This window comes from Hibiscus syriacus, unplaced genomic scaffold (assembly GCF_006381635.1).
Source record: "Hibiscus syriacus cultivar Baekdansim isolate YM2019G1 unplaced genomic scaffold, ASM638163v2 tig00111402_pilon, whole genome shotgun sequence".
In the NCBI taxonomy this organism is placed as follows: Eukaryota; Viridiplantae; Streptophyta; class Magnoliopsida; order Malvales; family Malvaceae; genus Hibiscus; species Hibiscus syriacus.
In genome coordinates, this window is record NW_024063082.1 from 4,801,814 (window position 1) to 4,816,534 (window position 14,721).

A 14,721-nucleotide genomic window follows, 5' to 3' on the forward strand; every position below is an offset into this window, starting at 1 on the left:
CCGGATTTAACGAACAGAACACAATTAGCTTTTTCCCGCCTTTCTGTTGGATTGATTGAGCCTATAAAATGTATTGATGACCATTGGTTTGATTGAGCATCGAAAGAGAAGACACACAAAGATGGTGTCAGTAACAAAATTTGCAGTCTTTACTCTGTCGGTGTTTTTTATCTTTAAGCTTCACTTTGGGTCACAGGTTCCTCCTGGAACATCACAACGATGACCACCACAACAAGTACATGGACGGCCATCTTCCTCACGTCAATGAGCTGAACGGCTATGATAGAACCGCTGGAAATGGTGTTTTTATCTTTCTAAGCTTCAAGTCTTGAGTTCAATCAACTTTATATGTAGAGTGTGTATACATTATTAATGGTTAAGAAAAATTATGAGCATATACTATCTTATAATCACTCTAGACAATTTAAAAAATAATATACAAAATGAAGAGTCTTGAGATTCGGTAAACAAGCAAGAGATGGAACATCATAGACACCTATAATACTCAATTTCAAAGTAAAAATTAAATTTATAACATTTTCAGTTAGAACTAAAAATGTTACATTATGATAAATTTAAATTTTACAATCGGAAAAGTTATATACTTCATTTGTAATAATTTTGGTTACAATAAAAAAAGTTATTTTAACTAATTAATTGGTAAAATATTTTGTTATAATCAATGTGTCATTTTTTTAGTCTTATGTTAATAAGTTGTATTATAATCCCAAGGAAAGAAGAGAGAGCTTTTTCCTTTTCAAGAACCAAAGATAAAAAAAGGTAAAGTTATCGTCTTTATCAGGTTGGATTGGGTCGCGTTAATATTATCAACAAAAATTTTCAGAAAGTATATTCTTTCAATTTAATTCAATTCAAGTTTAAGAAGATGTTATCCGTTTCGAATCAACCAGGTAAAGGCAGAGTTGAATGGAGAAGGGGAATGCTTGATATCTTTCTTCAATTGTGTGCCACATTAAGAGCAATGTAGCTTGAGCAAAATCTACATAAGCTTACATATAAAGAACAAAAATGTTGGATTGAAATAACAATCGAAAAATAAATTTTATGAATGTTATTTTGCTGTTGATTAAAAACACGAAGAACTGCTCAAGGAAATTGGCAACTTATTATTTTTTGCTTTGCGCATCATCATACTGACAAATGGCATTCACCTACAATCTACAAAAGAAGAAGGTTTTACAGCAGCACTCCATTCAATCAATTAGATATTTAGATCAGACGCTTTGCCAATAGAAGGAAACATCAAAGTGGCAAGCGTCTCAAGGCTCTAACTTAGGCCAGCCCCACCAGTTTCTCACTCAGCTCCCATATTTTGCGTGCTTTCTCCTCATCACTCGCTTCCTGAGACAGCTGGTTCTCGAATGAAGCCGAATTCTTGTTCCAGCTCCAGTACACACCCGATTTCGTCAAGCTCGGCTCGCTCACGACCTACATCAAAGCAGTATAGTTGTGTTGATTGACGAGACATAAAACAACACTCGATGCTTTATACAAGTTCTGCTACTGAATGTTCATTATGTTGGTCTTTGTTTATACCTGAGCTAGTCTTTTTCCGGCTTCCTCCTCGGAGACGAAGCCCTTGGTGATGTACTTCTGGAATGGAGGGAAGAGGAGTCGGAACAACGGAATGTGCTCCCTGAACAAGCCGGTGGTAGCTATGCAGCCCGGGTAAAGGGAAGTGAATGTGATGCCGGTTTCCTCGTGGAACCGCCTGTGGAATTCTTGCATAGTGAGCATATTGCAGACTTTGCTATCCTTGTATGCCTTGGCACCGTCGAATTCTCCACCATCGATCATGGTTGAGCTATTCAGCCCATTTAGTCCCCCTGCAAGTCCCCTTAGATCCCCAAGGTTGGCCTTGGGAGGTACATTTCCAGCCAAGGTATTCGTGTTTCCTGATTCATTGTAGCAAAAAAAACAACCCCAAGTTAGTACATCTATATAACAGTCTTTTGTAACATGATCATTTCGAATACATTGGAAATAATTTACCTGTAATCGAACCGACAATAATGAGACGCTTCGACGGATAATCGGATTGCTTCAGGTCATCGAGCAATAACCGGGAAAGAAGGAAGTGACCAAGATGGTTAGTTCCCACACTAAGCTCAAATCCTTCAGCAGTGAAAGAGGGTTCCTTGGCAGTTGGCTGGTAAACAGCAGCATTGCAAACAAGAACATCAAGAGGCCTCCCTGATTGCTTGTAACGATCGACGAATTGCCGGACGCTGTCCAACGAGGCAAGGTCTAAGTGCATAATGGTGTAGTTTTCTTTAGACATGCCAGCAGACTTTGCTGCTCTCTCGGCCTTGAGAAAGTCCCTGCAAGCCATGATAATATGCCATTTCCCAGTTTCAGCCAAGGCCTTAGCGGTGGCTAAACCCAACCCAGAGGAGGCACCGGTTATGATAACACTACCCTTTCTCAGAGTTTTCTTGCCATCCACGGCGGATCTGGTGTTGGCAGGAGCTTCAGTAGCCGTCGTTTGGGCTCTCACAGCTCCAGTTCTTTGGTTGAATTCCCTCTACAATGAAACATAAGATCCTCAAATTTCACCAAAAAAAAAAAACAACATAAACAAACAATATATGAAACATGTAACTTCAATGTTTGATTGTGGACAAAAAAACAACATATGAAACCTTGCATCTTAATGCAGAACAACTGAAATCAGCTTTGACACTGTCGGAAAGTGAAACTCCAAAGAAAGTTGTATCCTTGAAAGATGCACTAAATTTTCCCTGTAAAAACAATCAAAACCCCGCCATTAAAACATAAAAAAAGGAACCTAATTAATGGGTACAAAACTTGAAGACAAACCTCTTTAGGCAGAGAGAAAGTAGCTGGAACCAAAGCAGCTGTCTGTAGAGCCATTAACAACTTTGAACTGTAGACTCCCAAAGGGAAGCAGTGTGTCAAACAGCTTTTAATGGTGGCATATATATAAGGTGGGAAGAAAAAGAAAAGGAAAAGGAAAAGTTAATGGAAGGATAAGATAATTAGCAGGGTCATGTATATGCCATATCAATTCCAGGTGTGTAGCCAATGAGGGTTTGAGTTTTGGATTTCCAATGATATTTTTTAAATATATTTTCTTTCTCCTGGTAAAAGCATGGGGCCCAACTAATGGGTCTGGTTTTATGAGAGGATTGAAAGGGACAGGGAGTGGACAATGGTATCTACTGGGGGGAGATACAGTGTAATGGATTAGGGTGATGTTGAATTTTTCAGATTGCGGTAGTTTCATATTGTAATTATGTATATTTGTATCATATTGTAGTTTCATATATGTTTTTGTTGAATGATAATCTAATTTGAATTTGATAAGTTTTGATTTGATTTGTTTTAATAAATTTATTTTTTTTAATATTATATTCAAGTCGAGTAAGGTCAGATGCTATACATGGTGAGAATAAATCAAATTGAGTTTAAATTTTATATAACCTAATATGAAATGATAAAAATATCTTTTTCTCTGTAATTAGAGATATTTACTATAATGCATTCTCTATATATTTTTTTAATTAAACATTTATTTTATCTAATAAAGTAGTTTATATATGTGTGTATATGTGTCAAACTAAATCGAATTGAATGCAAATTTTCATCTTTAAATTCAAATCAGATCGAATTCAAATATAAAATTAGAAAAAATAGGATACTCATGTAGGGTCAGATTAATAAAAAAAATTCATCTTGTTACCATCCCTAATCATAATTTTTTATCAAACAAATTTAAATACTCACGTAGATACGATGCTATGATGCATGGTTATTTTGGATATTTGCTTCACCTTCGTTAGGCTTGGAAAATAACAATAAAAGAAAAAGCTTAAATCTCTCATGAAGGATAGTATGTAGTGAAAGAATTTCATTTCCAACTCAATAGGCTTTCCGCCTCAACTCAAACTCTACAATTTCTGACATCGGAAATTCGTCGGAATCTAAATTCAGGGCGTAGTTTCTTCCTTTTTCTGTCAAAATAATCTATATTTTGCCCAACATTCGTGAGCATAGCCACAAACAAAGAAATGAAAGTGGCTAATATTACAAATCTCAACCGATATCTCTCTGTACACAAAGGTGGAGAGAAATGGATTGTACTCACATATGATCAAACTCATTTCCCACCACCCTTGAGGTTCCTTACCCAATTAAATTCGAATTGGCAATCCGAAATTTTGGAAAGTTCTAATCTCACCTCTAAGCCCAGCAGTTACAATCACCATACCCCAGGCTGACATGTTTGGGTTAACCCCAGATATGTCCATACTTGCCTTGGGGCTGTTCCAGGTCCGTGTTGATGTAAGTAGTTTTTCCTCCGGCCATGTAGCTGACACTCTGTCAAAGAAGTAGCTATTGGTGGCGCTTGAAATGGTTCCATGGAGAGGGATATTGGTGCACTCGGATGCTGATAATGAACCCTCATTTCCACTATATTCCTCAATAGGTGTAGGAGGATGATTGGCTGTTGAAACTTCATCGGCATTGTCATCGAAGCAATTCTGATCGTTCAATTGTGTATCTCTCAGTCCCCAAGTGTCACCGATGCCTGGCCAAGGGATGGCAACTGATACATCTTTACAGTGAAAATGTTCATAAGAGCGTGTCTCGGTGACTCCTTTATTTCTGGCAGGCCTTGATTCTACTTCGTGTTTCCACACGTAAACATAAGAGTCCTCACTAGCACAGACAACATATTTTCCATTTGCCGTAACATTAGCAGAGATTTGGCTGTTTGTGTTCCGAAATCCTGTCACATATAGTCAACAACATCAGTGGAATCAGCATAATTCCAGAATCTCATGCACATATTTATATCATATGAAGAATTACCTTTAAACTTGTGAATCAGATCAGAACCATCAACAACCCGAATTCGTGAATCTGCAGATGTGACGAGTACTTCTGATGAACTTCCGGGTGCAAACTGTTTGAGAAAGTAACCAGCAGGGGGAAGTATAAAGTGAACACAAGGTAGCAAAACACATTAAAAAAAAGGGTTCAAAGTAAGAAATATGCCTTCAATATTTAACATAGAATTTCAAGCAGCAGCCAGCAGGGGCATGGGATTACCTGGAAACCTGTAATTTTCCTTTGATGAGATTTCTTCTTTTTATTCTGCAAATTAATTTGACTTTTCTGTAGCAACTTGTTCTCTGGAGAAAAGATGCATGAATGCAGGAAACTTCTTGGGTGAGTCATCCATAAAATAAAGCACAAGTACAGACGATAGAGAGAGAGAGAGAGAGAGGGAGAGAGAATTCATAAACATGTACCGGAAGCATTGTATAAACGGCAGCTTCCTTTGTACGAGCCAACTAGTGCACCCTTCAAAGTAAATAGAAGTTTCATGAGCTTCTTATTCATTATATATTATATAGAACAAACTTGTAATTGACCATTCCCAACCTGGCCATCCGGTGTAAAACAAGCAGCGGTGACCATTTCATGCAGATCATTCCAATCAACAACTTTACAATCAGGAATGCTCCATATGCGAACTTTAGCATCTAAGGATCCACTAATGAAGTATTTATCATCAACCGGGTTAAACTGGATGCAAGTTACTGTGTCGAGGCAGATCCACAAGAATAAAGCATGATCAGTAATACATAAGTCAATTTCAAGAGACAAGAAAAGGCTAATTATATATTTCTTTATGTTGGATCTTTGAATTACAATTTTAATTGAACCAACAACAAAACACACTTAACATGATTGAACTCTGTGCACATTCTAAGGCGCACAAAATTACACTAAAGATTTAGCTCCTCAAGAGTCTCAAGTTTTTTTGGGTTGATGCAAAGGTTGATATTACAACTATGGAGGACAAAAGTAAATCTTAAGTCATTTGCTGCTCTTATGTATTCTAACTATTTATCCAAAAAAAAGACTACAATTTAGTGATGTTCTTAACGGGGACATTATGAGGTTAAAATCCGAAGTTAAACAGTGATTTACTTACCATAATCACTGTGTGAAAATATTCTCAAACAACTCTTGCTAGTCAAATCCCAAAGCCTAACTGTTTTGTCCATTGAAGATGAGAGCAATTGCTGAAAAGAAAAAATAGAAAAAAATCTTAAAAAGTGATCGAACAACGACCTCTTCGAGAAGCTTGCTACAAATATAAAAGGAATACATGGATGCGTCACTTCAGCATTGTTTAAAATTTGAAGGCCTTTTAATGAATTCAATTTCAGTTAATGTCATGAACGTTCAGAATGGTTTATAAAAACTTGTGGTGGTAGAACCAAAAACATTTCTAACCATTTATTATGGATGCAAATTCTAACATGGTCCTAAGACGATCTAAAAGAGCCCACAAGGTATATTACGGTGTCAACAGGAACCTTAACCATGAACTGGTAACAAGGAAGAAGGTATCATAGAAGCATAAAAAACAATAACTCAAGCAGGATGGCAATAAATTTCATAATTTGTGAAATTCACATGTATTTCAACCAGTTATGTTCACATATAACTGCTGATTAAGTGCATTACAAGCAGATGCCTGGGTTTTCAACTCTGTTCACATTGAAAGTAGAAGATAGAGTTCTCGGATCAAGCTACTAAGTTTTTTCAGTCCAAGAAACTTGATCTGAAAATCCATCTCACAGAGCTGGAGATCCGAAAAGAACAAAAATGCATTTCTTTGTTTACCTTGAGCCAGCATGAAACTATACGATAAATGTTTGGTATAAGAAAAACCAACACATCTATTAACTGAAAAACTAAATCCAAGTAAATAGACAACTACAATGACACCAGAGATTTAGTTTATAAGGCTTCTAAAGGCTGACAACGGAAACACTAAATAAAGTTCTTCCCAATAACATTACTTCCTAGAAACCTGAAAATCAAACTATATTGATACAGTCTGGTGACTAACCTGAGACTTGGACCATGAGAGGTCAAGCACGTCATCCAAATGTCCTATAAAAGAACAAATAGGCTTATCTGTGAGCGCAAATACAGTATCTGGCACCACAATGTGGTCTAGGCTCATCGATTTCCGGCTTATCGATGACCTTCCTCTTCTCTTCTTCTCAGGATGGAGATCAGAACTTGGTGATGACAGAGTCTGTTCCAACAATCCATTAGCCACAAGCAAAAAGCTCAAATTCCCATCTTCTTGCTTTTCCATCAACAAATCACCTTTCCTCTCTGATTCAACAACCTTCCATACATGAATTACATAATCCTCGCCTGCACTGGCGAGGTATTTGCCATCCAAACTGAATTTAATACTCCAAATAGACCCTGTATGCGCCTGTATCTCTTGACTCTTGAAAAGAGCAGTGAGCTCTTTACATGGTTTCCCATACTGTTTTACCCTCACTCTCTCCTGCCCATGAAATGAAACATCCTGGCTATCATCAGTGGCGGAACTTGATCTCCTCCCGCCCTTATCTGATGAGTTATCCCTCTCGTCGCTGCTTCGCCTTTCCTTATTACCCTTCACGCTATTAGCAACGCTCTTTATACTCTTAAACCATCCCCCTTTCTTCTTCAACTTTGAGACACCGACACCCCCACTATTGACAATCGAATCGGCATTATCTTTATTACCCTCTTCCACATTCTGCCTTCTCATTAACTCTTGAACGATCAGAGAATGCCCGACAAAAACCTGGAATTCCTCCATTGTCAACTGTCTGCCTGTCCCAACTTCCTTTAACTTGTTCCACATCCCATCTTCTCTAACCTCATTCACCACAAACTGTTCCCCATTATCAAGGTTCTTAATGGTGCACACTTGTTCGCTGCAATCCATCTCATCGTCCACCACAACAGCCTCCCCGTCATCAAATGATTTAAAGCCAAGTCCCCCATTGAAACTCTTGCTAATCCGCCCCGTGGGTGGCTTAGATCCATTACTTTCGCAGAGTCTCAAGTTAACAGCAGCGGCATTACTTTGATTGCATTCACTAATGTAATTATTATTTACACTACCTGAACCGAAAGAAAGAATCGAAGAAGATGAATTAGAAGAAAGGGGTAAAGGCGAGGAAGAAACGGCAGCATCATTACAATCACCATCTGATTTCGATCGCACAATTGCAGAAGAACTGGTCTCCTCTTCTCCTCCACGATCTTGCTCTTCGAACTCTTTGTTTACCAACCGAATCGATGAAATTGATCTTCTTCCAAACTCCCCTCCAGAAGTACCACAACCACCCACTTCCCGTCCCACACCGACGTCCGTTTCTGACCCGGGTCTTATCCGGGGAAAGACCCGGGTGGCGGCTGAGCCCCATTTCACGTAGCAAACGGGTCCTTCTTTCTCAAACGGAGGCGGGTTCAGAGATCCAGATGTCGAACTGGGAAACAACTTTGGGAAAGTTAGGGACGGGAAATGGGTGGTCGGCATTGTTCGAACGGGTAATTGGATCAGAATCCGAGTCAGAAGAAGGAGAAGTTGAGTTCGAAGAAGAACAAGAATTAGAAGCGGCAATGCGGTCAAAGGATTCGTAAAAACACTCTTCTTCTTCGTCTTCCTCGTTTACTTCAACTACTTCCCCTCCTCTTCGTTGCTCTTTTCCTTGCTCCTCTGGAGTCAAATCGCCGTGGTTTAACTTGCTGTTCTTGCTACCAATTGGGTTCTTGCTCATGCTTTCTTTATGAGCATTCCCATTTCAATTCTGAAACATACAATCATAAAAAACGAACGTATGGGTTTGGTTGGATCAAAGTAAACGAGGGAGAAAACAGTTTTTGGAGGGAAAGAAAAGAGAGAGAGAGAGAACTCAGATCCAAAGCCAAAAGGGGAGGGAAATGGGTTTGAGGGAAAATAGGGGAAGCAAAGTTGGGGGTTGGTGATGTCTTTGTGTGGGAGAAACGAAGTCAGATAGATTTTATTTTGTTGGCTTTCGGTTTTTTTGGGGTTTGGCTATTCAAAGGTTAAAGGTGAAAGTTGGAGGATCCACCTATCTATTGCAAATATATATACTATTCCTTCAAATAATTTGGAAATAAATTCTTAAAAAATAATTACGAAATCTTTTTTATACATTTAATATTTTATATGATTTAGTTAAAGGTTTGGTTTATGTGCTGCTGATAACTTAAAAATTAAATATTATTTTTTAATATTAAATTCGACAAATACGAATTTAAATCGTAAATATAATTTAACATTTACGAAGAATTACATTTAAGTACATTTAAAATTATATACCAAAAAATATATATTTAAAATTATGATCTTTTAAATATTCTAATAACGATGTTTATATTAACGATGCCAATTAAGTTAAAACTTAATCGACCATTTATTTATTTATTTCAAAAGATTCAATTTTATTAAAAAGTTCATTTCTTAACACGTTAACATTTTGTTAATTAGAAAATTTGAACACAATACTCAAATTAATTTTAAATTTTATGTATTCAAATATAGTTAATAGATTAATTTACCCAAAATTAATTTTTAAAAAATCAAAAGTTTAAAATTGGACATTTGAACATATTATCCACACATTTTATAATTACAAATTGTATTTAAAGGATTATGATTTATATTTTAAATTTTAATTTAAAAAATTAGAATTCCAGCTTATAATTAAGAATTGAAAGTTTAAATATAAATAGTAAAATTATTTAAGATAAAATAATCTTATAAGTCATTGAAAAAAAAACAGGGTAAACTATGTGAATAGTCCCCTTTGTTCGTCTTTAATCCCCGCACATGTTTTCCAGCCCAGTCTACTGCTGAATGTCACCATCTACGGCTTAAATTCAACCTCATTTTATTTACTTTTTCCTTACCATTCTGAGTCTCGATGAATCGAGCGATGTTGGGGTGTATTCACATTTTTAAAAAATATATATTTTTATATAATTTAAAGTTTTTATTTTTTTATTAATTATATAATTTCATATTTCTTAAATTTTTAATATCATTTTTAAATTTATATTTATTTATATAAAATCTTATGCTCATCTTTAGTTTCACTCCGTATTCCTATGTCTACAATCATGTTATATCATGTTTTAATATTTGAAAGGTATTATATTAGGGACGGACGCAAGATCTTCATTATGAGTGAATTTAGATAAAAAAATAAATTATCAATTAGAAATATAAAAAATATCTAAAAATATATTAATTTAAATCTTTTAAGGAAAAATTACCCTCACTCTTTTCTTTTCGGTCCATCCTTGTAACGAATTTTATGAAATTGTTTTTTAATATATTTGTTGGGTCTCGATGTTTGCCCTTTTGCTTTTATGGTAAGCTAAGATGTGGATATTAGGTGAGTTTTTTATGATACATTCATGTGGTACAAACAATAAAACTATGAAAGGTCATTTTCTATGCTTTGATAAACCCCCAAAAATAATATACGTATATATTATTTTGATATTTTTTTTAATTTTATACAGATTTATTATTGGTGGATGAGTATTAATAGATAGTTGAAATTAACAATAGAAAATAATAAAATATTTATTGAAAAAAATAAAGAGTTAATCTTAACTTTTTATTTCCGTTCATCCAACAATCATAATACGTGTAAAGCAAAAAAAATTGCATTTTATATATATTCAGATGCCCATAATGAATATAGATTTATAACTTGAAACAAAAATTCCAAGTTGAATCCGCAATTCATGCATTAATTTAAATTGTTTTCCATCACCTTTTCCCCCTTATTCTTTTTACATTTTGTCCATGGAAAATAAAATTGACTTTTGAAACCTAATTATTTTACAACTTGCAAAATAAAAGAATTGAATATTTAACATGCTTTAGCATATAATTAAAATTATTGAAATTTCATAATCTCATACTCAATATTTGGTGTCTTTCAATCATAATGTAGCAATCATCGTCTCAATTAATTAAGCTAGTGGGTTTATATTAATTCATATTTACTGTCCCTATAATTTTATGTTCTATATGAAGATATCATATGAATATAAATTATGTATAGATTAAATTAAAACATAATAATGAGTTTATTCCTTAATTTCTATATCTTATATTATTTCAACTTTTAGTTAATTTCATTTTTAGATCATCAATCTTTTAGAAAAGTCAAAGTTGCCGATATAAAATGTACTTTATGTTGATTAGGTATAAATGAATTGAGTTTGAACGATTGAGGTTGTGTTTTTACTCATTTATTTATTTTTAAAGGCTTTATATTGTTTTGTATTTATTTAAATTTGTAATATTGTGTCTGTGTTCATTTGTTTATTTTATTCACCAACATGTTCGTCAATGTTTTTGTTTGTCTATATTTATTATTTTATTTGCAACCCAGAGAAAAATGGTGAAATTACACCACCAATCTTTAAGTTCCTTAGAATGTGAAATTATGTCACAAGTCCTTAAGCATAAAAGAATCATGTGTCCAATTTAATCTATACATTCATCAATATTTAAAATGCAAAAAGTAAAAGAGAAAAAGGGAACCAAGTAAACGAGTTTGTCCGTGAACATAAAAGAATCAGAACACACCTCTGTGCGTGTTCATTCGTTTATTAAATGAACTTTAAAAAATTGTTCATACTTGTTTATTTAGCTTAATAAACAAACGGTTCACGAATAATTCATCGAACATTGTATTCTTTTACACTTGTAATGTTGACTTGATATCATTTATTATTATTATTATTTGATAAATTCTAAATCTAATCCTAATCGAACAATTCATCGAACATTGTGTTCTTTCACACTCATAACATTGACTTGATATCGTTTATTATTTTTTATAAATTTTAAATCTAATCTTAATCCTACTTAGAGGGGAGGGGAGAGGGATTATAGGGGAAAGAATTAATGAGAGTGTTCCTAGAAAATCTAGAATTCATGATCTAAGAAAATATGAGAGAACAAAAGTGAACAACTTGACCAGTCGACCATAAGTGCTTGCTCGATTTAATATCGTTTATTTTATATAACGTTAACGAATAGTTTTAAAATATTTCATTGTTTCATTCCAATTACTAGTCAATTATGACATGCCTTGAAGATGTTAGAAATAAAAAAAAAAACTTGTCAGAATCTGAATGTGAACGAAATTCAATGGTTGGAGGGTGAAACAAAAGGGGATAAATTCCATTGTTTCATTCCAATTGAGACAATCATGTCTTTGGGTAAATGATCTCTTGAATATAGTCTTTGCCGTCTGATTAAAAGCATGAAGCTTTCATGGTGGCTTGACAATGGCTGAAACACAGAGAAACATATGGTACCACAATACCAGGGATTTGTGATTGATTGGTGTTTTTTACCAGTAAGACGAATACATGTTTGCAATTTAATTGTAATCGAATCGAGCCGAGATAAAAGATGTAAAAACACGAGTTGGATCAAAATAATTTTTGTTTGAATTTGATCAAGTTGTTACTTTTGAATTTTTTTAACTTGATTTAATATAAGAATTAGATTATTTAAATTATTTAATCAGATTCATTTAACTAATAAAAAATAAATTTTAGATGTCATACTCACTTCAGACTCAATTATCTATACTCGAGTTTAAGCTCGAATTTAGTTTTTATAAAAAATTTAGAGAGTAGTCCAACAAAATTCAGATGGAAATCTCTAATTTGGGGTTGTGCTTAGGCTAGCTTTTCCATTTCAGTCACAATAAGGCTGCTTCCTATACAGAGCCTGTAGGCTGTAAGGTATAAATTGAGAAGAATGAGCCTTCAGATTGGCTTGGGTTTTAGTTCATTAGAAATGTATCACTCATATTCTATGTGATGTCCGATTCAATTATTTTTCATTTTTCTTAAATTATCAGTGTTCAACAATATTTATAAAAATAATATTCTTTTAATAGTATGATATTACAATATAGTGTCTAATAAGAGTCATTAATCACAATGCAAAAACTCTATAAATATAAATACTTGAATCCCGGACCTCTGCAGTGAACAATGCTCCTTTTAATTACCGAAGTCGTTTAACGGGATTACAAAGATAAATCATAGTGGGAGTTGGGGATTTTCCTCGGCTGAATCACGTCCAGGCATCATGTAAAAGTCACCTGGTTCATATGATACAGAAGCAGCCTTTTGTTTGTTTTGAGCATTTCCCATTTTCTTGTTGAGTAGCTTGGATCTCGGGAACCATCCCTACACCGATCCTTAACTCAGAATCAAGTTGATGATCTTTTCCCATTGATGGACCATGAATCATCAGAGTCGTGGAAGGAAACATCATTCTTGTTTTTCTCAGTGTGAAAACGCGGCAGTCAATGAAGAAGCATTATCTCCATCAAACATTTTGAGGCCTATGATCTCATCCAGTTGATTGTTCACAAACCATTGCCTGCTTGTACCATTAACAACTTCTCATCTGTGCTCTCTCTTCTCTTAACAAGTGCTCCATTGAATTCATTAGTTCTGAATTGTTTCCACCTCCAGTTCCATCTTCATAGCCCTTATCCATCTGCATGGACAAGGATTTTGAAATCACCACCGTCTTATTTGCTACTTTAATCATATCATTTCACCTAGTAATAGTTATAAGTTTCGTATCATTATTTTTCACATCAAAAATCATTTGGGATAAGTACAAGATATAAATTATAGTATCTTCCATTAAATTCTTAAATTCTCACATAGACTTAACACTTAAAAATATAAATTATTTTTTTACTTTTTATTTATGAGTCATTTTTTAATTCATTTGGGATAAGTACAAGATAATATCTATTTGTACACGAGTCTCATTAAATTACGTATAATTACATTTTGCTCACCGTTAACGGATAACTAAAGATAATTGCTTATAATGTAATTACATTTTATTCACCATTTATGAGTCCCACTGATTTATTTTTATCCAAATTAAGAAATACAACGTGTTAAAATACCTAACAAGTAAGGACTTTTTCAAAGATATTATTTCTTCCTAAAGCAAATGGAGCTATCATGAAAAGAAAGGCTTGATAACTACATCTAAGAATACAGGAATTTCAATAAAAATATATATGGAAAAATATTTTTAGAAAGTATTAAATTACAAATTGATCCGTTAAATTCATTGGATTCAATTAAACTTTGAGGAAATGGTAAATGATTTTATATCAAGTATTGAATTGACACAAATCTTGAGTTCCATCCATGAACAAATACTTCTTTTCTTTCATAAAAAAATAAATTCATGAGATTTAAGTTTAAAATTTTAAATAAAACCCTCATATTAATTTCACAGTATGACATCTATGTGTATATATGGTAGTAAATTTAATCCTGTTTATAAAAGTGAAATTTCATTTGAAATATTTAATTTAAATAGTCTAACGTGATTACAATGTACCATATATTTAGAACTTTCTTAATCTATGGACAATGGATATGACCATCCAGCTCAGTTGGTAGAGCACAAGGTTCTTAACCTTGATGTCGTGGGATCGAGTCTCATGGAGGGTATTTCATAATTTGGAGGTCTCCTACGGAAGCTGCTCTCAACCTAGTGTTGGGGGCAGCCTACTATCTTACCTCCCCCTTACCCCATTACATATGGGAATAAGGGATAACCATTTTTAATCTATGGACAATGCACACACACTACATACATAGTTGCTCGAATCTAAGACCTCTAAGGAGAATAATATTTCATTTTACCACTGGGGTCACTAGATGGATTCAAGTTAAAAAAAATTAAATAAGATGTGTATTTAATACATAACTAATTATGTGTATAATATACTTATACGTAACTAGCAATGC

At 34.1% G+C, this 14,721-nt stretch overlaps 2 protein-coding genes across 3 annotated transcripts; both read right to left on the minus strand.

The window, feature by feature from the left end:
- Positions 1–1,107: 1,107 nt before the first annotated feature.
- LOC120162284 (protochlorophyllide reductase, chloroplastic) lies at positions 1,108–2,954 on the minus strand. Its single transcript, XM_039172454.1, has 5 exons — positions 2,842–2,954; positions 2,664–2,762; positions 2,014–2,545; positions 1,558–1,916; positions 1,108–1,449 (listed from the first exon to the last, which is right to left on the minus strand). Exons 1-5 carry the CDS (start codon positions 2,893–2,895, stop codon positions 1,294–1,296), a joined length of 1,200 nt encoding a protein of 399 aa, XP_039028385.1. The 5' UTR covers positions 2,896–2,954; the 3' UTR covers positions 1,108–1,293.
- Positions 2,955–3,973: 1,019 nt separating this feature from the next.
- Positions 3,974–8,851, minus strand: LOC120162060 (WD repeat-containing protein 44-like). Of its 2 annotated transcripts, none has more exons than XM_039172240.1 (8): positions 8,059–8,851; positions 6,917–7,980; positions 5,990–6,080; positions 5,434–5,591; positions 5,301–5,352; positions 5,098–5,180; positions 4,858–4,951; positions 3,974–4,774 (listed from the first exon to the last, which is right to left on the minus strand). In XM_039172240.1, the coding sequence occupies exons 1-8, from the start codon at positions 8,396–8,398 to the stop codon at positions 4,176–4,178; spliced, it is 2,481 nt and encodes an 826-aa protein (XP_039028171.1). In that variant the 5' UTR covers positions 8,399–8,851; the 3' UTR covers positions 3,974–4,175. The 2 variants fall into 2 exon arrangements, with proteins under 2 accessions (XP_039028171.1, XP_039028172.1); XM_039172241.1 differs by having other exon boundaries at positions 3,975–4,774; positions 8,084–8,850.
- Positions 8,852–14,721: the final 5,870 nt, after the last annotated feature.